Source organism: Tenrec ecaudatus, chromosome 15 (assembly GCF_050624435.1).
Source record: "Tenrec ecaudatus isolate mTenEca1 chromosome 15, mTenEca1.hap1, whole genome shotgun sequence".
In the NCBI taxonomy this organism is placed as follows: Eukaryota; Metazoa; Chordata; class Mammalia; order Afrosoricida; family Tenrecidae; genus Tenrec; species Tenrec ecaudatus.
The window spans coordinates 40,192,062-40,218,690 of record NC_134544.1 but is presented as its reverse complement, the minus strand read 5'-3'; the positions used below and the strand labels follow the sequence as shown (position 1 = coordinate 40,218,690).

General features: G+C 39.6%; 1 protein-coding gene across 4 annotated transcripts in view; it reads right to left on the bottom strand.

Annotated features, from left to right (window-relative positions):
* Window positions 1-2,652: 2,652 nt before the first annotated feature.
* The window catches only part of RPRD1A (regulation of nuclear pre-mRNA domain containing 1A), a 54,370-nt gene continuing 30,393 nt past the window's right edge, over window positions 2,653-26,629 (bottom strand). Inside the window, exons 3-8 of one of the 4 annotated variants that reach the window (XM_075532509.1) lie at window positions 25,220-25,326; window positions 25,042-25,139; window positions 23,266-23,392; window positions 22,982-23,157; window positions 5,806-6,003; window positions 2,653-5,326 (exon numbers count right to left, since the gene is read on the bottom strand). In XM_075532509.1, coding sequence (XP_075388624.1) covers window positions 5,854-6,003; window positions 22,982-23,157; window positions 23,266-23,392; window positions 25,042-25,139; window positions 25,220-25,326 — 658 coding nt within the window. In that variant the 3' untranslated portion in view covers window positions 2,653-5,326; window positions 5,806-5,853. Of the gene's footprint in view, window positions 6,004-21,592; window positions 21,752-22,857; window positions 22,880-22,981; window positions 23,158-23,265; window positions 23,393-25,041; window positions 25,140-25,219; window positions 25,327-26,629 lie in introns of those variants that run through there. The other 3 variants (XM_075532510.1, XM_075532508.1, XM_075532511.1) reach the window with 3 other exon arrangements.

Below are 26,629 nucleotides of genomic sequence, written 5' to 3'. Positions count from 1 at the left end.
GTCTAGTTGTTTTTTTGTTGTTTGCTTCTTATTTATGTTTTATATGAAATCCAAGATAGGTAAATCTACAGAGATAATAACTGGATTAAGAATGATCTAAGGATATGGCTGGAGAGGTTGGGGGGGGGGGAAGCAATGGGGAGCTGACAATGGGCATAATAAGAAAATTTTCTGAAATTGATCATGGTGATAACTTAATATAATTAAATGTGATTAAATTGTATGATGTGTGAAAAAGAAAAATATATATAATTCAGCAAAATTTCCCCCAAAGCTCTCATCCTTCAATAGTGCTCACTCAGCTAAGATGTGGCTTTTGAATGTCTGCATGCAGGTATTTTCCTGAAAGCTGGCATCGTGCGCCATGTGGCCTTGGTGAGAAGAGGCTTTGCACATTGCATTGATAAAAGTCGCAGCATCCACAAGCGGTTCCTGAGCACAAACTCAGGGGCCAATTGCCTAGGTTTGAGTCCCAGTCGGGCCATTTGACTTGTTCTGAGTTACGCACAGTACTCTTGGTCTCTGTTTCCCCACATGTAGATTTGAAATAATATGTGAACAGTTAGACCTGTCATGGGTGCACAGCAAACCCTATGCTACAGAAAACATTGCTGTAAAACCACGTAAGCTTTTACTAAACAAATATATCAAAATGCAAAGCTCATGTTTCTCAATGTATCTTCCTCACTCAAACTCAGTTCAGAGTCCATTCTGACTCATGACAGCTCAACTCCTAGACAATTGTCAGCACCGCTTCCATCTCTCTAATCCTTCCCTGAATAATTCTGTGCACTTTAAGTTACACCACTTCAAAGTGGCAACTTTGACATCTTCCAGGCACTCAAACTATAACCCTTTTCAATGCTGAGTCTGGGAAGCAAAAAGACACCTGAAGGAGTAAGATCAACGTTGGAAGGTCGATAGGGTAAGGTTTCCCAATGAAATCCTCCTTGCTCCTATCGAAGAACGAACATTTGAACTGTTATGATTTAAAAAACCATAATACAACCCTTGGCACAACTTTTCTGGCCATTTTCTCTTCAATATCGTTTTTGATGTTCTTAAAACTTCTTCCTAATAAGCCTCGAAGATTATTGTGTGTCCCTTGAGATGATCTATCAGGTAGGCCCCTTAAGCCCCCAGACAGTCACCCTAACCTTGAGCTGACCTCTCTGCATTGAATTCATTTGTGAGGTTGTCTCTGCTCCTTCCAACATTTGATCATGCCTCTGATGTAACCGCTTCAGCAGAAAAAGCATCTTTTTTTTTTAAGGTACTCTAGTGAGACTAAGATAATTTTATTATTGAGGAAAAAAATCACCTGCTGATCACAACAACATGCTTAGACATAGTCTGCTTGGAATGAATCCATGGACCTCTGTAGCAATGTGTTTTTAACCTCTTTCACATTAGCTATTAATATGTTACAAATTATAGATCACTACTGTATTATAGATTACAGATAATTTGCTTTGCATTTTACTTTGTTTTTTAAAGAGTAAGTCGTGAATTACTTAGAGCCAGACATCTGCATCACTTTTCTAAAACAGACTTCTGAGCCCATCCCAAATAACCTAAAACAGAATCTCTGGCTCCAGCACTCAGGAATCTGTTTAACAAAAATCCTTGATGATGCTAACTAACCCCGTGTTACAGCTGGTAGTGTGGAGAGAGTAAAGGTGGGCTGGGGATGGAACCACAAGACCAAATGACCAAACGCCACAAGGATTGGAGAAGGATGGGCAATGACCCAAGGGCTTTCCTAGAGGGTAAGAATCGCCTGGTGACTGAAAACTGACTCAACAGATGTGCTCCTTTTGCAAGCATGAGGCTTATCAAAGAAGCTAGGCAAACACTGCCCTAAAGGGTTCTGTGAAGTTCTAGCACCCCCCCTAATTCTGTTTTGAATTCAAGGTATGCTAAGAGGACTTCTCCTCCAGGAAAGAAATCGAAGGATAAAGGAAATCGAGTATTGAATATGCATTCCTGAGCAGCAAGCAGCTCTGGTGGCAGAGGGTCCCATGTGGAGCTGCTAACGGCAAGGTGAGCAGTACAAATGCACCTGCCGTCCTCATGGAGAAAGATGCGGCTTTCTCCTCCGGTAAAGAGCTAGTCTCCGAAAGCCACAGGGGCAGTTCCACCCTGTCCTACAGGGTCACTGTGAGTTGGAATCAGCTCCATAGCAGTGAGTTTGAGGTGTGTTGTTATATTTTACTGAGCAATGGGTCCAAAAGAAGACGTGGTCATGTTCTCTATCCATAAGAAACTGACTATATGAAGAACTATGAAATCCCTATTTAATTACCTTATTTCCTTAAATGTGTTTTATACTGTGAAGCAAATCATGGATGTCAAAATTAGTCTAGAGTAGTACTTGTCAAAACATGGCCCCTAAACCTGGTGGTATCAACTCGTTAGAAAGGTGTTAGCGCAGACCTACTGCATTTGTGTGTGTGTGTCCAGAAATCAGGATTTTAATAACACCAATGCTTGCACATGCTAGAGACACCAGCCCAGCAAAAGGAACCCCCTTCAGCAGTTTCTCTACTGATTTGCTCATTACTGCCAGTCTTCTGCTTCCTTCCCAGCCATTGATCTTTCCCCTCTCCACCCCGTGTCCAATCCATCAGATTCACAAAAATAACCTACACATTTCGAAAAAAACACAAAACTTTATTAAGAACATCGTATACTGTATCAGTACATTCAAAGAAAGGGGGTAACAGACAGGGCTGTTTCGTGTGCACTGCCACTGCAGAACACACGCAGCTGGGATTACCTCAGCTGAAAATGCTCTGCTGCATAAATATATCCCTAACACAATGTATCCTTTCTGTACAAAGAAGAACTAGTTTACACTTTAAAAAACTTTGATATAGTGCAAAGATGATGAAACAATACTGTATCTTTAGGAGCTGTTTCTTAATAGAATACACAAGAGTTCAGTGGTTTGACACTATTTCAGATAATGCTACATTCTGGGTGAAGGAAAATTCAGAAGGAACATTTTAACCTTTTCCATGAATTCAACTGTACCTCTGGGTAGTACTTTCTAGAGATTTCACAGAACCAGCTCACTGACCATCCTTTAACAAGGAAATGCTCCCCTACAGAGATATTGTTCTTTTAATTTCACACTATCAGTCTACCCATGCCAGTTTCCAGCTACTGCCAATTCTGAAGGATCTGTTACAGCTAGGCCTGGTTCAGAGTGAATGTGAGAAGCTGTACTGAAGCAGCTGCCTTGGGCTGGCTCTTCTCAGCCTCCCGCACTTCCGATTGTGCTTCTTCTACTGACTGTAGTGATGGGAGGAGCAGGGAGCACCTGGAGTCTGCTCAGACTGCACTCCACAAAGCTCTCGGCATGGTTGGTAGGGCGCAGCATGAGGGTACCTGTTCATACCACTTACCCTTGCTGTAAGTCTGGAGACAGGTAGGGCCAGGTCAAGCTGTATCCAGAGATGCATGATTTGCCTCAGGTGCACAGGAGAGAAAATGCTCATGATTTAATCCTGTTTCATAAGACGGCTTCATCTTCCTTTTAGAAATGACGACTATTTATCACTAAGGCTGACCATGTGAATGATCATAAGGCTAAGAACATGACTTTTAAACTAGACCACATTGTTTGTATCTATGGTTACTGAGGAAAGCCACAGTTGAGGGTCTATGGAAGGCTGACTGGGGGGTAGGGACATGAGGAGAATGAGGGTGGGTTTCAGGTTCTTGAGTACTGTCACTTATAAAACCCATCACACTTTTTTAAAAAATAATACATTTTTATCATAAATATTTCGAGCAGATAATGGCATTAAATTCAGTATCTATGTCAGAGGTCTGTTTTACACAGTGAAAATATTTCTACTCCTGATAGATTTCAAATCTCCCCAGAAGTATAAACCCTTAAGGAGTATACACTTTACAAACTAGTTTTTTTTTTGGGGGGGGGGGTATATTGATTGGATAAGTAATCCCTTTAGCAGATCATAAATAAGATGTTGAGATGCTGAAAATAAGTTGGCATATTAACCGACTTTGCTTACTTGGTATAACAGGTTACCAAGGGTTTGTAATTGTGCAAGTTACCCTCCCAGGCTCAATCCTTCCCTTCGGTTTCCTACACCTAGGGACAGAGGGGCCTTCTACAGGCAGAGCCAACTTGAGACACCCCAGAGCGTGAATCTGGCCATGGCACCCCTTTGCTTTGTTAGGGTGATGTCACAAATGCCCAGACCAAATCTACGGTAAGTAAATGTCAACCAACAATGCAAGTTAAGCACATTCCTGGTGATGTGGACTTGATCCTCTGTTGAGCTTCCGGTGTTAAGTGTCCCCAGGTCACCCATAAGCTGAACCTGTAAAATACTTGAGACTGGAGCCCACGTCTCTAGCTGGGGACTGCTTCTAGGTGACGCATTTGTGGGGAGAGGCCCAATTGGTAGCAGCAGTGTTGGCCTGTTTCCTCATATGTAAATTTGTTTACAAGGTAGCTTACATCCTCTAATACTGAGAAAGAAACAGAAGGAAGCCACTCAGACCAGTGAGACATCATTGGTTATGGGATTTTAAAATGAAACATTTTATTGACTATTCTAATTTGAATCTGCTTACAACACAAAGAAAAATGTCTAGTATGTGAAGCAATAACTGAAAAAATATTTATACTAAGTCATTATTGGATACAAATCCACCACTATGCGGGGTGTGCCTTAAAAAGAAAGCATGAGCATGCAACTATTCTGATACACAGGGTTAAAAATAAAAAGTGAAGTACATTTGTGTTGGTAATTCTGAATATACAAATATAGAATTTACCAGATTTACCCTGTAGTGTCGCATTGCTTCATTTCCAAATGTACAGGCATTCGAAAACCTCAAGGAAACATTAACCACGTCCCAGGCTACTGTAAGGAGCATCACGAAATATTGTGATCTTGAGCTATTATAGCTAAAAATTACAACTGTTTTTAAAGCTACATGGCTAAGGGAATAATGAAAGTATAGTTCTTTTATGCTTTTTAAAATCCCATAGATAGCTTTATGTTAAAGGGATCATTTATGTTCAAAGGAGGCTGAAGTGACAAACAGGCATCAGTTCCAGAATCAAAGGTGTCCTTTGGGTAGCATGTCAGAACGTTGCACATGTCCAAAGCATTTCCATATTACTCTACCCAAACAATTCTAAGTAGTTCAGTCAAGGACGTCTTTATGGCACACGCTTTTTCCTACTTTAGTAGCTGCAATGGAATCTCTATTGTAGAAAGAGGTTCTTGCTTGGATCTGACTCTCAAGTTGACATCCATGTTTAGTGGTACGTTACTGACCTCTGGGGAATAAGGAATCAAAGGCATTGAGAGGCACAAAACTGATATTTTGGTTGGGGAGAAGGGTGAAGATTAAGTTAGAACATTTAGTCCCTTCTGCAATCAAGTCCTGACTGTACCATAATAAAGTCTGAACTCATTCCTGATTATTCTTCTCCTTTAGAAATTACATAGTACACAGTGATTAGATACTGAAGAAACCAAAGGAAAAACATTCAAAAATACATGAAGAAATAGAAACAGAATTTCTCACAAGGCCCTGGATCAAAAAAATTTACAAAAATTCTTTGAAAATAATCACTATTTGGAGCTTATTAATACACAGATATCATCATGTTGTTTAAACTAAGTCATGTTAATTTACCAATAAAATAGTAAACAAACCAATATCTTAAACAATTGTATAAATTACGCATTCCTTTTGTTAGTGTCACCCTCTCAACAATATACAAAAATAACGCTACAGGACTATTCTTCTAACCTGTCTCCACTTCTTGCAAAGTCCCGATGCTCTGGGAAGGTGTGGCCATCAATCTTCGCTGTAGATATCTCCCGCAAAAGGAAGGCGCATGTGGCTTCCAGTGACATTCGGCAATCGAGATAAGTCTGGCAGGCTCTGGATCCGGGACCTGAGTTCTTTGCGCACCAGGGAAACTCTGGCTAACTTGCGCTTATATTCCTGCAACATTAAACCAGTTCCATTAGCATCCTGGGGGCTCACTGCAGAGGTACCTAGCAAATGTTCTGCATAAGGTCTGGTACTGAAATTGGTTATGTCAAACGAAGAAAAAGATCATTACAATATGCATTTTAGGGTCAAAAGAGGGCTTTAGAAATGTGTAATAGGTAACTTGATATATTTTTAAAACTACGATCTTTAGCAGTTGTTTTGCACCTATAGAAAGAGGGTAAGATAATATACTTAATATGCAAAGTGCATCATATTTTCAGGGATCACTGAGTTTGGATAAGAAAAATCACATTGATTTTCACAAACCTCAACTGAAAGTTCGCCCTGTTTTCCCCTGAGTGCTGGAAGGAAGCCATAGGAGCATGTGTTCCAAAAGAGACGTGCTGTTTTCATACTACATCATGGGTATGCTTTTAGCAATCCTAAAATACTATTTGCATTTATCACTACTTTGCAGTTCTCAGACGCATGTGCATGCTTTGGTAAAGAAATGCTTTAGTACGCGTTATTCTGATCATTGTACATCAACATAACTGTTTTTCTTTGCATATTAAGATGTTAATTTGAGAGAGTTTACAGCTTTATCACACTACTCAGGGACAATGGCACATGAAAAGGTTAAAAACCAAACTTCCCTGCAAGTAGGAGCCCAAGGAGTTGCGTTTGGGTCAGAAGAAAAACAGTCCATGTCTGTAGTGGGACAGGCTCCTTTTAACTGAGGACTCCGGACATGGGCAGAGGTACGGCAGCCTGGGTAGAAGACTGCTACATCCCACCCCACCACCTAGAGAAGGCGGATGGGATGAGGGAGGAAATCTAGAATATGGCTATTCTTCCTCTGGGACTAGATGAGTTTCCTCCCTACCAAGGCCAGGATTTACAAACTAGACAGAGCATGTGAGCAACACATTTTATATCCTATCTCCCAAAGAGCAAGCCCCTCTTAGTCAGTGCTTCTTCTTCTTCTTTTTTTTTTTTTGTCAGTGCTTCTAAACCATGTCTGTACATCACAATTATGTAAGTGGATACAAAGAGAATTTTCTGATCCCCTCTGGAAGTGGGCCCAGAGCATGTGAATTCTGCAAATACCACTGAGAAGCTGATAATAGAGTCAGAGATGGGAACCATTTCTCTCTTCCTTTCTGCCTAAAATGAAGTCAACAAATGAAGCGCACTTCTATTACTACCCTCCTTACAACCAGGGGGGTTTCGGGATGGGCTTGCTAGAATTAGCATTAATTGCTAGAAGCAAAATGCTCCCCCAAATAAGAGAAGCCTAGGAAAGAGCATGCTGGCAAAGTGGAAAGACAGTTCTAGGGACAGAAGACAGCCACTCTTGCCATGTCCGAGTGTCCCTGCATTTCCAATCTATCATCCAAGTGTAAACAAACAAAAACCAAATCCCTTGGAATGGAGTTGATGCTGACTCATAGTGACCCTATTCAACAGGGTAGAACTGCCCTGTGGGTTTCTGAGACTAACTAGGAGAGCAGAAGTCCCAAACTGCCGACCTTTGCAGTTAGCAGCCCAACTCCGAACCAATATGCTACTAGGATGGAGTAAAATTATAGCTTAATAGGGATCTCTACATAATCAAAAGCAGAATTCTCTTCTTCCTTTCCCTCCTTTATCAGTAACACAAGAACAAGTAGCTTTCGACATAGTAGGCTCAGAATAGCACACAGATGGTAGACACCAAGCTATTTCACATTCTGGATGTATACTTCTTAGCTAGGCACTCTTACGTCTCCTTTGAGCTGGCTTTGACTTTTGGTCCACATTTAGCATGCTATTTCTCAGAACAGGCAACTCCTATATTGGTCTGTATCATACCAGCAAGTCCTTGTTCTCAGTAGATTAAGATACTTTGGGGTCAGCAGATCTGTACAAACATGCTTGAAGACAATTTGCCTTCTGCCCCTCTTAGGGCTTTGTGCTTTGAGACATGTCTTAGTGGTCAGTACTGTCCATTTCAGTTTCCAGCATCACACAAACAAGTCCTTGTGCGGTGCTAGTGGTTTAGTGTTTGACTTCCAGCCACAAGGCTGGCAGGTTGGACCCACCCTGGCAATCTACTTTCAAAGGTCTTGAAAACTCTGCACTTAATGGGTCACAATGAGTTGAAATACAATGGTATTAGCAGTTACCTGGGGCAGGCTTATCTTAAACATGTGATTCAAAATGCATGTGGCAATTAAAAGCCTTCAACCAGGCATATACAACTGCAAATAGTAAACAAAGGTTGCCACCTGCTTAATGTCAATTATGTGTTATGCATTTTAACATTAACTCAATCTTCTCAATAGTCCTATGAGAACTGGGATGGTCCTCTATGAACATATGGATCTATAACCACCCCCAACTCACTGTTAAGTCAATGCTGACTCAGAGCGACCCACAGGTCAGAGTAGAATTGCCTCGGTAAGTTTCTGAGACTCTTTCTCCCTTGGAGCAGCGGGTCATTTTGTAGCCCAACGCAAAACCACCAGGGCTCCTGAACCCACTGCAGTGGAGTCTATTCCAACTCAGAGACCTTATAGGACAGAGAACTGTCACTAAAATATGAGGGGTAAGGCAAGTAATTGAAGTAACCTGGAATGGGATTAATTGTGGAATCATTACAGAAAGGTATCAGATTCATCCTGCAATAAGACTCACTGCAGGAATAAACTTCCTGTACTTCCTGGTTCTTATTTTGGGGTTGACCCTGACATCGTTATTTTAATTCCAGTTGCTTTAATCTTAATGATTAACCTATTTTTGAAAAATATATGGTCGCCCCCTTTCTTTCAAATGATAACAATTCGTATTTCTTCTCTCACGCATGACTAAAAAAATACAAAAACCCTTGGGATAGTGTCAATGGCTTTCACATGGGCTCTATGCTAGCCATTTAAAAGCTATGATCAAGAAATCATAAGCATCATGCTTTGATGACACTGGTTCAGCTCAGTGGCTGCCTAAGCACTTCCTGAGACAGCATCTGTGGCGGAAAGAGGGCTAGATGTGCTAGGGTTTCTTCCCCCCTTTGCAAAACCAGCAAGCCTAGTATGATGTTTAAAGAACCCCAATCATGCCTCCCTGTCCCCCTCCACAACAATGGAAATAGTGATGGTAAAACAGTATCTAAAATTCAATTGCTTCAGTTGTGGCTATTTCAAATTAACTTATTTTTATTCTTATCAGTCTTCGTAACAACTAGGTACTTCAAAATTAAAGTCAGTGGGATCTCGGGTCTTAGGAGCACAGTTATCGTTGAAGGTATCAAGTCATCACAATGTATTATAGAGCAGGCCATGGTAATCTTCACAACCCTGCTCCATCTCTTCTCCTTGTTCTTTCATGTGTGGCATTTCATTTTTCTTTAAGAAGAAGCTTCAGTCTTTCCTTTTCTCTCTGGTGCAGAAACCTGGGATCAAAACAAGTCTTTCTAACACTACTGCTTTAACTATTCTGAATGTATGGCTCTCATTTTTTAAACCCCCCAATTTACCTTGCCTTCATTTTGCTTTCCCTAGGAAAGGTGCTCTCTAGGTTAAATGGCAGCCCCAATGGTGTGGTCTTAGGTATCGGGCTAGAATCCTCAAGGTCAGTAGTTCACAGCTATCAGCGCTGCTTCACTGGAGAAATTTGGGGCTTTCTACCCTTGTAAAGAGTCTCAGTTCTTTCTACACTTTCCTATGGGGCCACTATAAGTCGGCATTGACTTGATGGTACCAAAAGATTATGTAAATTGGAAAAATTTGGTCAAAATTTAAAAGAAAAATTGAGGACATGCCATCATGTTAGGCTATTGTGATTTGTCATTTATCATCCTCAGGGGCCACAGCTCAGTGGCTTGCCCTAACTCACTTTCCAAAAATCAAATGCTCAATATTAGCTTTTGATCTAACTTTGAAATCAATAGCTTTTGGGCTTTAAAATAAAAAAATGCAGCAAAACCAAAATCCTTTTCAATCAAATGTTATCCTGCCCCATAATGGAAAGGTCTCGAGCAGGGTTTTCCATGAATCTTACAAGGCACACTGTTCTCCTTCCTGCAGCTTCGTTGGGGCTTTTATTGTTCACTCACAGGAGCCCTGGTGGTGCTGTTGGATAACCACAAGGTCAGCAGATCAAATCCACCAGACACTCCGGAGGAGAAAAATGAAGTCGTCTGCTGCCATAATCATTTACTCCTTGGATCCGTATCACAGTCACTAGGTTTCAGAATCGACTCAACGGCAGTGTTTCTTTGGGGGATTTATCTCAAATAAGCCAGTGTAAAATTAAAGCAGACTTAATTTTACTTCAAAAATACCCTTGCAGTTATTCCAAAGTATTAACAAGCTAGTTTTAAAATAGAATTACTGTAAAGTCTTTTAGATTGTTAACAAGCAAGTGGAAAATAAAATTAATGGATTTCTAAGAACTAGATGTCCTGCAAGGAAACCACTGTCTACCTGGCTCCTGACCAGTTTTGTAAAACTTGCAATGAGGGTCATGTGACCAATAGGCGTTACACACCCTAGCTATCAATCTACCTCACCCAACAGCTACACCTTTTGATGTTACTAAATGCAGAGCACTGTTGAAGGCTTTCAAGTTAATATTTACAGGTAAAGATTATGCCAAGCCTATGTAACAGATGAAGAAACTAAGGTACAATGAGCCAGTAGGGGATTTCCCTGAAAGTCAAATGGTGCACTGAGACGTCTGTGTGAGCTGGTGTCTTGGTGGCCAAACCAGTCCCCTGAATACCAGCAACCAGGCTTTTGTCACACAGTTACATAATCTTTGCAGACCTTCTAAAAGAAAGCTTGGTTAAGTCTGACCTGGTGGAACAAACTCCAAATGCATGGAGTTGACATTTCGTCCATTAGGCAAGTTGACATACATCCAGAATGTTTGTCATCAACATTTCGCCTTTTTAAAAATGAGAAAACCAACTCATACACTTGAGTTTTTCCCATAGAACTGTCCTTGTAAGCTGTGTTCAACATCACAACAGCTTTGGTGGCATTTTTCCTCAGCAGGAAATAAAATTTCACAGTGGCAAGCTGTTCTCTTAAATCGGCCTTCAAAAAAGTTTGAGAAACTGCTTTTACAAAAAAATTCACTGTGACCAGAGAAGCTTACCAGGTGACGCCTGTGGCTGCACTAACTTGGAGCAAGTTACTTGATGCTCACTTAGCAGGGAAAAAAAAATGTGTACTACGAAAGTTCTGCTTCACCCAATACAATTCTGGTTTTTTGGGGGTATTCCCTCGTATATAAGTAAAAAAATATCACTACTAAAAATTCAGCTTAACTATACATAGATTTTAAACTTGTTTAATGGACATCTTCCAAAATTAATGACTTTGTAACAAGTTTCCTGGAATGCTAGCCCATATAAATGAGTAATTTGTATGAAGTAACCTTATAAAGGTTAGAGAGACAAAGATAAATTCATGATAGAGAGGTTCATTCAAGAAGGTTGTGGTGACTCTTCTGGAACTCCAAAAGGGCCATCTTATACATTTTTCTTATAGGACAAAGGATTATCAAGAGGGCTTCTAAGGGAAAAAAAAAAAAAGGAAAACTGCACTGATGAGGAAAATGCCAGGAAAGTTGAGCTGAAGCATTTTTTCCCCATCATAATAATGTAACTTCCCAAAAGGAAGTAAGAGGAAAGAACTAGGAGGCAAAGGGCATTTATAGAGGTCTAAATACAAGCATGTACATATATTTATATGTTAAGTATATTAACATATGTGTTAAGTATATTAACATATGTGTTAAGTATATTAACACATATAACATTTACGTTAAGTATATTAACAGGCATGTGCATATATTTATATGTTAAGTATATTTATATGTTAAGTATTAAGGTAGCAGACAGACATTGGGCCTCTACCCAAGTACTCCCTCAACACAAGAATACTTGGTTCTAATAACCCAGCATTCCATGATGCCCACCTTCCCAACATGATCACTAAAGACAAAATGGGTACATAAGCAAGTGTGGTGAAGAAAGTTGATGGTGTCTGGCTATCAAAGGATAGTGCCTGGGGTCTTAAAGGCTTGAAGATAAATAAGTGGCCATCTAGCTGTCAAGCAACAAAGTCCACATGGAAGAAGCACACCAAGACTCTATGATCAGGAGGCATTGATGGGATCATCAAAGACCCAGAAAAAAAATCTCATCAATGTGAATGGGGGGTGAGGAGTGGAGACCCAAAGCCCATCTGTTGACAATCGGACATCCCTACAGAAGGGTCAGAGGAAAGAGACGAGCCAGTCAGGGTGCAGCAGGGCACCAACTTTCCTCTACTTCTTTAATGCTTCCTCTCCCACCCCACCATCATGACTCCAATTCTACCTTACAAATCCGGCTAGACTAGAACATGTACATGGGTACGGTTGAGAGCCGGAAACAAAGGGAATCCAGGACAGATAAACTCCTCAGGACCAATATTGAGAGTAGCAATACCAGGAGAGTAAGGGAAGGTGGGAGGAGAAAGGGGGACCCATTCACAATAAACTATATACAAACCCCTCCTAGGGGGACAGACAACAGAAAAGTGGGTGAAGGAAGACATTGGTCAATGTAAGACATGAAAAAATAATTTATAACTTATCGAAGGTTCATGAGGGAGGGAAGGGGGAAAAATGAGCTGATACCAAGGGCTGAAGTAGAAAGAAAAGGTTTTGAAAATGATGGCAACAAATGTACAAATGTGCTTGACACAATGGACTGATGTATGGATTATGTTGACCTGTATGAGGCCCCAATAAAATGATTTAAAGAAAATAATGTAGCTTCCTATGCTTTGGGGGCAAAGGCTGTCCTAGAAATATTTTCATGGGGAACTCTTTCCCTTACCCACCCTACAGCCCTGATCTTGTCCCTTCAGATTTCTATTTCACCCAAAAATTCAAAAGAACACTTCAGACTACGGGAATTCCTCAATGATGCCAAAACTGTTACTTTGATGTGGTATAACAGACAATTCTTTGGGGAAGGGTTAGAGATAGAAACATTAAATTTAGAAGTGTACACACCTAGAAGGAAGGGGAGGGAGCTTCATATTTTAATGAATATTTTATGACTTTATGGCCATATTTTAAAAAGTATCGGTGTATTATTTTCAAGAATGAATATTGTCAAGAATGATTAAGAATCACAGTATTTCAGGGCCACAATACACTTAGTGCATTCAATCTGACGTTTCTCATATAGAGGGTCCTATGCAACATTGTTCCAGAAGGTTCTAATAGATAAGCCAGAAAGCAGGATCTGGGCTTTTTGGAACAAAATGTTTGTTTTGTTCCTCAGATGCTCAGCATTCTGGTGTCAGGTTTGCCCCATTACTGAAAAGTATTGAAACACATTTTTGCTGACAGCTAGTACTATTTCCCAGAGCTACTTTATTTATAGAATAGGCCCCATATTTTCCTCATCACATTCCTCTTACACAACCGCTTCTAGAACATCTCCAGTAACAAAAACTCAACTCCTGTTCACTTCTAGATGGATGGTTGCTTCTTTAAAATAGTTCACTATACTCTACTTGCCTTTAAGGTTCTATTCATAGTTATACATTTTATCTTTGTCCATCTGTAGCATAGGAACTCAAATTTATTTTGTCTACCACCTACTTTTCAGAAAAAAAAAACTACTCAGGACCCCCTTGGTAATTAAAAGAATTGTGCTACCATCCATAATCCAGGATAAAGTACAGGCATCTGATTTTACAATTTCAATGTGTCATTCAAGTGCCCCTCTCTAGGGGCAGTATTGCCCACTTGGGGGAAACGACAGGAATGGTGGCCCCACTCCCCCAAATTCTTTCAAGATTTTCTGTCTTTGGCTTTCTGGAACAAAGAAAGACATGCTTTAAGTGAGGTTACCCCCACCCCTGCCAGCTTTATTCTGCCTGGTATTCACTGATCATCCTGGACCTGTGGCTTGATATTAATCATTTAGAAGAATCCTCTATGATCACTGCAATGTTTCATGGTGCTTTTGGGATTCCAATTACATAAGGGAGCTTCAAAAAGTTCATGGAAAAATTCTCATAATTCTACTTTTTCAACAAACTTTTTGAAGCTTCCTTGTACACTGTACCTTCTGAGATTGTGTCAGTTCTTGGACATTTTCCTTTGTCATCCTTTCTTGGCACTGTTCAGTCACCTGAGTAGCCCAACAAAGGCCTTCTTCATTGGTGATCATGTTTAGACCTCCGGTGACTCTTGATTCTTCCTTAGTATTTCCATCTGACAACTCATTTGACTCATTCTTGCAGGTTACCTAATTTCCATAAGGCTTTGTCTTGCTAACCATTTATTTTTGGTGCCATAAAGCCACTCAAGAACTACATGTAACAAAACAGAACACTGCCCAGTCTTGACCCAGGCCCACAATCATTACCTTTGAGACTACTTTTAAAGCCCAATGTCAACCTGTCTCATTGAGGACCACCCTTTTCCTCCAACTTTTTACCAAGCATGGTATCTTCTCAAGGAACTGGTCCTTCCTGATAACGTCTAAAATAGAAGGAATTTCATTTTCTTTGCTTCAAAGGAACATTCTAGCTGTACTTCTAATAGAAATTTGTTCAATCTTTTGGTATTCCATAGTACATTTTGCCAATACCGTAACTCAAAGACATCAATTTCTTTTCTGGCCTTCCATATTCATGGGCTAGCTTTTGCATGCACCTGAAACAAATAAAAAATATAATGGCTTTGAGCAGGTAAAACTTAGTCCTCATAATGACATCTTTGTTAAACATTTTAAAGAGGTCTTTTGTAGATTTGCCTAACAAAATTAATTTGATTTCTCGACTGCTGCGTGCATGGGAGGTGATCACAGATCTAAGTAAAATGAATTCCTGAGAATCTCAACCTGTTGTCTTTAATGATGCTGAGTCAGTTGTACGGATTTCTGTATTATGCTGGGGGTAATGCAAGATGAAGGCTGCACACAGTTCCCCATCTTCAACAGTGCTTACAGGCGTCTTTGCTTTCGTCAGTTGCATCATCTGTACACAGCAAATTGTTGAGTCCTGCTTGATTCCTGATGCCACGTTTCCTTTCAAAGAGTTAAGTTTGTCAGATTTGTTCAACATACTGATTAAATAAACATGGTGAAAGGATACGACCCTGATTCACACCTTTCCTTATTTTAACTCATTCAGCAGCCCCTTGTTCTCTTTAAACTTCAGCTTCCGAGTCTACAGGTTCCCGAAAATGCAATTGTTCTGGAACTCCTATTCTTTCCAAGTCTCCATAATTTGTTATGACCCACAAACATCTTGTTAGGTACCATCAAGTCCGTCCCAACCCACAGAGACCCTATGCGTAACAGAACAACACACTGCTCCTGTTGCAGCCACTGTTAATGCATCATGTTGATGGTCTTCCCCTCTTAAATTGTCCCTCTATTTTACCAACAGTGATGCCCGTCCCCACGACTGATAATATAAACCAAGTATGTAGGATGAAGGCTCAACATCCTTGTCTCCTAGGAGCACTCTGGCCGTACTCCTTCCCAGAGACATCAGTTTGTCCTTTTAGCAGTAAATGGTACTTTGAATATTCTTTTCAAGCACAATTCAAATGTTTAATTTCTTCTTCAAATTTTCCTTATTCAAGGTCTAATTTTCACATTCACATAAGGCAATTAAAAATACTATGGCAAAAAAAAAATACTATGGCTTGGATCAGGCTCACTTAAATCCTCAGCATTCTAAAGAGGGCTTGTGCCGATTTACAAATGTAATTTTTCATTTGATCTTTTGGCCGCTGGTTCCAGGAGCAATGATTGTGGATCCAAGTAACACAAAATCCTTGCTTCAATTTTTTTCTCCATTTATCATGATGTTACCTATTGGTCCCATTGTGAAGATTTTAGGACTCATCTATACTGACGGCTACAATCCTCGATCTTGATCAGAAAATGTCTCAAGTCCTCCTCACTTTCAGCAAGATTGCATAATCTGCATACCACAGATTGTTAATAAACCTCTAATCTCGATGCCATATTCTTCATATAATTCAGCTTCCTCAATTATTTGCTCAGCATATAGATTGAATTAAGTATGGTCAGAAGATATCTTTGTTGCACACTTTTCTTGATGTTGATGGAACCAGGCAGTATTCCTATTCTGCTCACACAACTTAATCCATGTACGAGTTCCTTGTGAGTACAAAGCAGTGTTTTGGAATTCTCAGGTTTCTCAAGCCTACCCATAGTTTGTTGTGATCCATGTAGTTAAATGCTTTTTCTATAGTCAATAAAACATAAGTAAACATCTTTCTGGAATTGTCTGCTTTCAGCCAAGATCCATCGGGCATGAACAATATCCTTTGTTCCACTTCTGAATCCGTCCTGAGCTCCTGGCAGCTCCATCATTGTACTGCTGTTAACTATTGATGTATAATCTTCGACAAAATATTAATTCCATGTGACATCAAGATTTTCTACAACTAAATCATTCTGTTGGGTCACCTTTCTTGGAATGGGTACACATAGAGATCTCCAGTCGGTCGGTCGAACTTTCTTGGCATAGCTGAGTAAGGGCTTCCAGTGCTTCATCAATCTCTTGGAACATTTTTTGGCTGATGATTTCAGTGCAGACTGAACTGCTTTCTTCAGCACTATTGGTTCTTGTTCATACGCTACCTCCTGAAATGCATGGATGTGAAATAGGTCTTTTTGGTAGTGATTCAATGCATTCGATCTTCTTTTGATGCTGCCTGCATCATCTAGTATTTTGTCCACTGTTGTTGCTGTTAGATGCCACTGATTCAGTTGTGACCCAGGGACACCCCATCCTCACAACTGTTCCTATGCCTGTGCCCATTGTTACAGCCATGGTGTCAATCCATCTAATTGAGGGTCTTACTCTTTTTTGCTGCCCCTCCACTTTACCAAGCATGATGTCCGTCTTCTGGGACTGATCTCCGATAATATGTTCAAAGTATTGAAGACAAAGTCTAGCCATCTTTGCCTCTAAGAACATTCGCACGGTACTTCCAAAACCAGATTGGTTTGGCCTTTCACGAGTGCATGGCACTTTCAATATTCTTCACACCCGCCACAATTCAAGTGTATTAATCCTTCCATAGTCCTTATGTGTCCAATTGTCACATGCACGCAACAATTCAAAGTAACATGACTTGGATAAGTTGTACCTACGTTCTCAAAGGAACATCCTTGCTCTTCAATAGTCTACAGAGGTTTGTGCAGATTTGCCTAATATATAATCTCTTGACTGCTGCTTCCATAAGCACGGATTGTAGAATCAAGCAAGATAAAGATCCTTGACATTTCAGTCTTTCCTCCATTTATCATGTTATCTCTTGGCCAAATTGATTATTGCTCAAAGGAACAGCCTTGCTTTTCACTTCTATAAAGAGGTCTTGTGCAGCATTGTATCCCTGCTTAACAGCTAACAAAGACAGTGCTAAGGGAAAAACTCAAGTGTACGATTTTCTCATTTCAAAATAGGTAAAATGTCAATTGATGACAAACCTTTTTCCAGATGTCCATTAACTACCTGAATGGATGAAAAGACCAACAAAATTCGTGTACCTATGCTCAAAGACGGACACTGACCATTGAAGAGATGGGGAAGTTATCTGTACTCTCTTGGAACTTGGCTCAGTGAATTTTCATGGATTTGGGAGAAGAGTCACTGTGAAATATGTGCCTTGGGTTCTGACTGACCATGAAAAATAATCAAGTGGAAACATGCCATGCTTTGAAAGAACAGCTCCTGAGACCCAAACTTTTCCAAGTTCATTACTAGTGACAAGACATGGTGCTATTTTTATGACCCTCACAGCAAACATCAAGTCAGTGGAAGAAGCCATCGCCCAAAATTGAATGGTCTAGTGAATTCAGAGATCAAGACGATTGCTTTTTTTTTTTTTTAATGTGAAGGGGATGATGCATTTGGAACTCATTCCACCAGGTCAGATTGTTAACCAAGTTTTCTATTTTAAGGTTCTGAAAAGATTGGGTTAACAGTATATGACCAAAAAAAAGGCCTGATTTGTGGTAGATGGGAGACTGATTTTGCCAGCATGGCAATGCACCTGCTCAAGCAGCCATCTCAGTGCACCTGTTTGGGGCAAAAAACAGCATGCCTCTCTTGCTCCACGCTCCTTATTCACCTGACCTCACTCCATGTGAACTTTTTTTTTGTTTCTGGGAATCCAGAGGGACATGAATGGACAGTGACTTGACAACACAGAAGTGAAGGGAAAAATGAGGGACGGTCAGTCATTCAAACAGATAAGCTTTCAAAATGTTTCCAAAAACAGAACCACGGATTTGACAAATGTGTTAAGTGTAATGGAGAGAGTACTTTGAAGGTGATAAGGTTGTTTTATAAAAAATTTAAACAGCTTTGAAAAAAGTCCGGGATTTTGGGATACCACCTGCAATTCAAATGCATCATGTCTTCGGTCTTTATTCAGTGTCCAACTTTCACCTGCATAGGTTGCAATGAAAATTGCCATGGCTTGGATCAGGCACACCTTAGTTCTCAAAGTAACACCCTGGCTTCTCAGGCCTCTAAAGGAGTTCTGGAGGTTCCATTCTGAAGGTAACACACTGTTTGCAATGATACACACAGTTGGATATCTTGGGAACAGTCAATAGAACACAAACATATTTCTGGTATTCTCTGCTTTCAGCTAAAATCCATCTGACACCAGTAATGATATCATTTGTTCCATGTCCTCTTCTGAATCAGGCCTGAACCTCTGGCTGCTCTCTGTCAATGTACTGCTGCTATAGCTGTTGTTAGATGATCTTCAGGAAAACTTTACTTGCATGTGGTATTGTTCCATAGTCTAAGCATTGTTTGGGCACTTTCATTTGGAATTGGTACAAATATGAATTTCTCCCAATTAGTTGGGCAACTAGATATCTTCCAAATTTCCTTCAATTGATCAGTAGATGCCTCCAGTGCCTTGTCAGTTTGTTGAAACATTTCAACTGGCATTCCATCAATTCTTTTTGGCTAATGCATTCAATGCCGCGTGAACTCCTTCCTTTAGCATCAGTGGCTCTTGCTCATCTGCTCCCTCCTGAAATGATTGAACATTGACTAGTTCTTTTTGGTACAGTGCTTCTGCATATTTTCTCCATCTTTTCATGGTTCCGTCCTGTATCGTTCAATATTTTGCCCACAGGATCTTTGAGTAGTACAACTTGAGGCTTGAATTTTTTCTTGAGTGCTTTTGGTTTCAGATTTACTGAGCATGTTCTTCCCTGTAAAGTTAGTCTCAGACACCCACAGGGGCGATTCTACTCTGATCTATAGGCTTGCTTCAAGTTGGAATCAACCCCATGGCAGTGAGTGTTTTGTATGTATCAGGTATAAACAGAGAGGGCTACTACCATCCGTAAAATTTTAAAACCCCTGAATCTATAAAGGCAAAGGCAGATTTTACTTCCTTGTACTAACATAAAAGTTACAAGTAAATAGAAAAATGGTCTAAAGCAGTGGTTCTCAACCTGTGGGTCACACCCCTTTGGGGTCGAACGACCCTTTCAAAGGGGTTGCCAAAGTCTTCACAGTAGCAAAAGTACAGTGATGAAGTAGCAACAAAAATAATGCTGTGGTTGGGGGGGGGGGGGCACCACAACATGAGAAACTGTATGAAAGGTTCACAGCATTAGGAAGGTTAAGAACCACAGGTCTAAAGGATATGAACAGGGAATCTGCAATAAAAATAAGTTAATAACTGAAAAGACGGTAAGTAAAAAAAAATTTAAAAATCTGAGTGAACAAAACATTTTACACTATTGATATAAACCATTTTAAAAGATTGCTGACATACAGTGAGTTAAAGTAGTATTCAATGGACTTGGAAGTAATCTATCCAAATATCCATTCTTTTGACTAGCTATTTCAGAGAATCAATACTGTAGACACACTTAACAACTGTGCAAACGTGTATCACCTGAAAGATCTGTAGCAATTCCTATAATGTACACCCGTCAGCAACTTGACACCATCAGAAAGTGGACAGACTTCGGTACCTTTCTTAAATGAAAATGACCAGAGTTTAAAACGCAACTTCCTTATACCAAATGTATCAAGAAAAAAATTCTCAATTCCATTATCTTACTGAATATGGAAGTAATACTGGAGCATATTTTTGCTGCCGTCACGTCACTCTGCCTCAAGGACATCTTACATAAACACTGCGCTTTCCCGCACTGTCCTCACAATTGTGCTCCTGTAACTGAGTCCAGTGTCACAGCCATCCTGCCAATTCATCTCTTTTGACTTCTACAGGGGAGCTGGGAAAATCTCATTTTCTTTTCTTTATTTCACAAACTTTCTGAGGCCCACTTGTAGACTGCTCCTTCTCCCAAAGTATCAAAATCAAAATGTCAAGTCAGTTCCCCCTTTTCATGTACGCCTTCTATAATAAAAAGTTGTATGAGTGAGAGTTTACACAGTAATTTCCTCAACCTCTTGGGAAATGCATCTGCAACCTATGACACTGATTTTATGAATGTAAATTAATTTGTAACCTGTTTTATCATTTAGCCTCTTAGTATCCAATTAAGATTAGGCACTCATTTCAAAAACAATGAAACAGTGACTTCCAAGACTTTTTCAGAACCTCTCATATCTTCATTCATTGCAAATGTTTTAACAGTGGCCTTGAGAAGTGTGAAATATTTAATTCCTGAACTGAGAGTTTAAATGTGCCCCGACACTAAAGAGCAACTAATGATACATCAACACTTGGTCAATCCTCATGGATGTTCAAGGATACCTAACTGAAAATGATTTGATGCCATCGTGGCTGATGTGGAAAATATATGTAAATCAAGACCTCTCGGTTTCTACTTCAAAGTGACACCACCTGGTAGGTATAAAAAATGTCCAATTATCTCACGTAATTTTCATATCTAACAATAGAATCACTTAATTCTAAAGGAAAATTTACAGAGTTCTGTGGAATAACTTTCAAGTTTATGTAGAATCAAAATATGCCTTTACTTATAAAAATGTTTAACAACTTAGGTGGTTTTGTCGTGGCATGACAAAGTCCAGTCATGCTGCACAACACCATCACCAGTGCATTATTTTAAGACAGTGATTACTCCGAGGAGGGAGGGAGGGAGCAGAAAAAGTTGGAGAGGGTGTTAGCTTTTCCTATAAAAAAGCTAAGTAAAAACTGGCTGCGATGTCTTTTGGATTCAGGGTACAGACCCGACTCTGGAAGCAGATTCCCAGGGTTCCAAACAATTCATGAGCACTTTGTGAGCTTAGGCAAGTTATTTAACGTCCTCATCCCTCTGCTTTCTTAGCTCTCAATAGGAACAACATTTCCGGAGTTATGGGACTGGTGTTAAGATGAACCGAGCATCCTATGTGAGGTTGTCAGAACAGTCTCTGGCACTTACTTGGTAAATGCCAAGGATCAGAATAATCAGTCTCACCATCTAGGGCCAGCAGCAATTACAGAACCTGGCTGAAGGCATTAGGGAAGGGGGAGGTGAGGTTGGGGGTATCTGCTCCACTTATATTCTGTATTTGTATACACTGATAAATGACCAAAGTCACAAGTGAGGAAGCACTACATTTTAGAGAAATAAAATTTCAGTCTTCTCTTCAACTTTCAAAAACATGAGACCATACAAGCTTTGGAGTTTGATGTTTATTTTTAGCAGGAAGAAATATGCTAATGGGTGGTGACATCCATTAGAGGATACGCCCATGTCCAATACCTGCAACAGAAGCTCGACAGAAGTTAAAGACACCATACCAAAAGATTAAAGACAGACATTGAGTATGACATTACTTACCCTTAATTCTGGTAACAATAAACCAAGTGATATTAAGATTAAAGTTCCATCACAAGTTCAAAATTGGAAAACTAACAATCAAATTTGTCTTTCAAACAAAACTTCCATCCTTCCCATCCTATCTTATACGTGAGCAGAGGAGAAGCACACTGAGAAGGGGTAGAACTAAACAAAGAGCTAAAAGCTCGGGGAGGAAGACCTTTACTCAAATAGCAATCAACAGCAACCCAATCTAAGGATCATGTTTAGCTCAATTGAGAATTGTTGATCCAAGAACAAATCACTAATGAATAAAAATGTAATAGAGGCACTATCATAGCACATCTACTGTGAACTTTGTCTAAATAAAGAGATAGAAGCAAATCAGATATTTCCCTATACTGCTCCAGTGGTAATCCATTTAAACAAGAACCTCTGATAATGGCTACTGTGCTAAAAGGAGATAGACATGTTTCTCTCTTTTTTTAACGCACTGCATTCACCAAGAGCATCAAATGATTACTCACATGACAAAGCATCCATGACTCGCCACCTGAGTGAGGGTGGTTACCCAGCAGACTCTGGGGTGGAACAGGAGTGTATTCTGAAAACTATTCTCCAAAGCAAAATCAATGAATAGCTAAAGGGACATGGATACCAGGGACTAGGTGTTCAGAACATTCAATGCCCATAACATGTCTGTGGAAAAAAATTCTATTATCTTTTCATTCCATTTTCCCCCACAAACTTTTAAAAAACCTTTTCTTATTCCTAAAAGACTGTGTGTACTTAGAATAAAATGAATAAATCCACCCAACCCACCATTTATTATAGTTAAATCACATTTTATACCAACTGCTATTTTCCCAGTCATTTTTCTTGATACAGGTTTAAATTGATTAAAATAAGTTATCACTTGAGATTTCATACTGAACAACTAAAAAAATATAAAAAACACATAACTCTGCCAATCCAAATTTCTACGTGTAATAAAGCAGGTCAATTTAGTTCAAATAGAAGGAAATTCATTAATGCAGGGAGCAGCTTACCTGGGCCACTGCCTAAAAGGGTCTATGAAAAGAAAAAGGCAAAATATGTAGATATATTAAGATCTCTTGAAATTCTGACTGAAAAATAAAGTGATAAGCACTGAAAAAGGAAAAGGTTACGCACTTCCAGTTTATGCTCTTTCTCTGCAAGGGCTTCCTTTTGACAGCGAAGGAAATCAGTTAACATTCGAGTGAGTTGCTTCCTATCATCTATTTCTGCAGCCAATCTGCCATTGTAATCTGCCAGCAACATACAAGCATCCTCTACCATTTTAGAAAGTCTTTCTCCAGATTCTTTATCTAATGAAAGCACAAAACAATAAAACTGTTACACAATAAAAACAATGCCATATGCTGTTCCCTCATCCCCACACCCAAATAGTCCTGATCACACGTTTTTTTTTTTACCTGTTATTTTATCTAGTAGGGAGACTTCTTGGACTTCCACAGGCAAAGAAGCTATCCTCTGATGAACAGCTGCATCACCGGTAGCGGCATTTTCCAGATCTTGTAGTGCTCTAACGAGATCTAGAGTCTAAAAAGTCACACACTTTCAAAACTAAAATAAGCTTAAAATATTAAACTAAAAAAACCAGAATGTCTCCAGATTAGTTAATCCTTATGGACTATTTACTTCAGAAAGAAACTGTTAAGAGTCCATTTATTGTTTATATTAAGAAACAGAAACGACACGATACTAGGCATTGGAAATCTACATGAATCAAGTTCCCAAGTCTTCAGGGTACCACTTGGCCTCCCCAGACCTCTATGTTTCCCAAAGAAGGGGCACTCTACTGGGGGGTGGGTGGGGGGTGGAGCTGTGGAGGTTGCAAAGGTAGTTTACCTATACTTTATCCTGGATTAAGGGCAAAGATTTTTTGTTTGTAGTTGGGGGAGGGGTAGAAAAGACACACTGAGTAATTTTTTTTTTTGTCTGAAAAGGGGATGGTAGGCCACATACGTTTGGAGACTTAGAATCTACACTATGAGAAACAATCATAGTAAAAGTTCCAGTTATTGGCCATAGTAGCTTAATCCAATGAGTAGCTTGGTTTGGGTATTGGCTGAAAATACATAAGATAAAGCCAAAATACTAGGTAGTAATTGGTTGTATTTTCCCTTCAAGTTCCTTTCATGGGGAAGATTGCTCCACTGCCTTTGGTTCTTTATAATGTTTGGGTCCAGTGCTCTAACTCCTATAGAGAACTTTGAATTCTTGTTATCCTACAGCACAGAAATTCTGACCCTTCACATAGGCTTCTATACCTGAACTCAGAAGAAGTCAGATTCTGGCCAGGAATACCTACTTGGTGTTTCAATGTCATTTCAGCCCACAGAGATATTTGTCTTGTTGCAGAATTATGCCTTCACTTTTCCTTTAAAATTTTAATTGTTCCCCTACATATTTGAAATGAAGACAGTTAAAGACTTAATGTCTACCTAAATGAAAAGTTCAGCATGTCTTTCTGGAATTCATTAGATGGTTAAATAATACTATACTCTATAAACATAGGAGGACATGGGGATTACAATCACGATTCAAAGCTATCTTTGTCCCTAAAACTGCATGGTTCTACATAGTCCTAGGGAACTATATGAATATATTCTTGTTACTCTAAAACGCATTCCAAAGCTCTCCCCATATTTCAAAACAAAAATACTTAGAGGAACAATATTTAAATCTAAAAGTGAAAACGTGAATATATTTAAATCATATAAAAAGTCATTATAAAAATGTTTAACAGAAAACATTATACGGACCAAATCATACTTAGAGATTAGATATGCTCTTTCAATGTAAAATATGATTACATAATCAAAGCATACTACATTAAACATGAGCACAAGATATGATTCAGGCATCTTTCTAATAACCCCAAATAAAATTAATTTACCAAAAATAACGACTTTACCAAATCAATAACCAAAAATAAAAATCACTCTATCACGAGAGCACAAGAGCACCATTCTGAACCGAGTCAGACAGGAGGAGCGGGTAGGAAGAGCACACAGGTTACCCGGACACCGAGGGCAGGGCAGCAAATGTCACAGAACAAAATCTGTACACACTGCTGAATGGCAAACTAAACCGCCATAAAAAATAAAATGTTAAAATCCATAAAGCTCAGAGACGGTATGAAGTTACAAGAACAAAGGAAATCTCTTAATAATGAAAAACACTACCTGTGGGGGCTCACTGGGGGAGCCCAAGGAGGAGCAGTTTTCATTTTCATCCACCTTTATCTGTTCATAAGTTCGCTTCCTGGGTTTCTTATCCCCATCTAAAATACAACCACAGGGAAGTTTTAAATAAAGAAAACATTTTCTTGATGAGATCATGATAAAAATTTTACATACTTACACAAAGCTTGCTTAAGTTGATCCAACACATCATTTTCATAAACACATCTTTCTTCCCAAATAGATAAAACTCTTCCCAGGTGTTTCTTACAACTTTCATCAGTTTCACTAAAAATAAATTAAAATGATACATATCTATTTGTATAGTAACAGGAAAAGAAAATACACCGTGCTACTGAAAATGTGATGACTTTCACATACTGAAAAATGGTGACTTTCAAATATCAGGGGACTTCAAAGAGTTCATGGAAAATGGTATTGAGACAATACTATTTCCCCAGAAACTTTCTGAAGCACTCATGTATAATCAATCAGACATTTATTCTCTTAAAAGAAACTGCCCAAATATTTACTGAGCACCACTAAGTGGTCAGCAGTATAGGTATGTGATGATCAAGAAGGACTTACTCTTGACTTTCCTAAAAGAGCCTACAATACAGAGAAAATTACAATAGCCACAAAAGTGTTAGTACAATCTCCTTGGCATTTACAAAGAAGAGGTATCTAACTTAATAGGGGCTGAACACGAGGCAAGGGAGGCTTTCTAATAGGTGAAGTCTTAACTTACTCAACAAATATTTATGGATCAAAGCACTACCACAGACACTGAAGGTACCAACGGAGCTTTATTTCAGCTGTTATTTAAAAAGGCTACAAAACAGGACAGGTGCTAGAGGACGGTCATAAGAGAGCGCCCTGACTCTGTATAAAAGAGATCACAGTGTATCTGAGGAAGGAACACTTAACCTGAGAACTGACGATTGGATATATGGGAAACTGAGAAACAAGGGCTATTCTCAATGCCCCCTTCCCCTCCATAGTACACTAAGCTGCCAGTATATCCTGCCTGGATTATTCCAATAGTCTTCTCATCGGTCTCCCAGTCTCTACTCTTTCATCTTAGTAATGTTCAGCACATCTTGCTCAAGACCTATCTTACCAAGAATAAACTCCCAAATCCACACTCTCAGGAAGAAGACTGAGATAAGTCGACCTCCTGATACTTTCAGTCCATGCACCCTAACATCTTCTCCAAGAGAAATCGCCTGGCTGACTGCACCCTTGCCTCAACCAGTACACAGCTATCTCACTGTCTCTTCAGAGATTCTAACTGTAACCTCCTTTCTTTAATCTGTTCAAACGGAGTATTCATTCTTTACTGCTCTACATAGCTGAGCATCTTGTATTCTCTAGTTATCTCCTTGCTTTAAATATCATCTTAACACTTGCTATCTGACATTTTAAGTGCACTTGTCTAACTAGTTGAGGAGCCTGGTGGTGTAGTGGTTATGAGCTAGCCACCTCTAAGGTTAGCGGTTCAAAACCACCAGCCACTCCTTTGGGTGAAAGCCAATGCCTTTTACTCTTGGAAAGACAGTCTCAGAAACCCACAAGGGGCAATTCTGCTCTG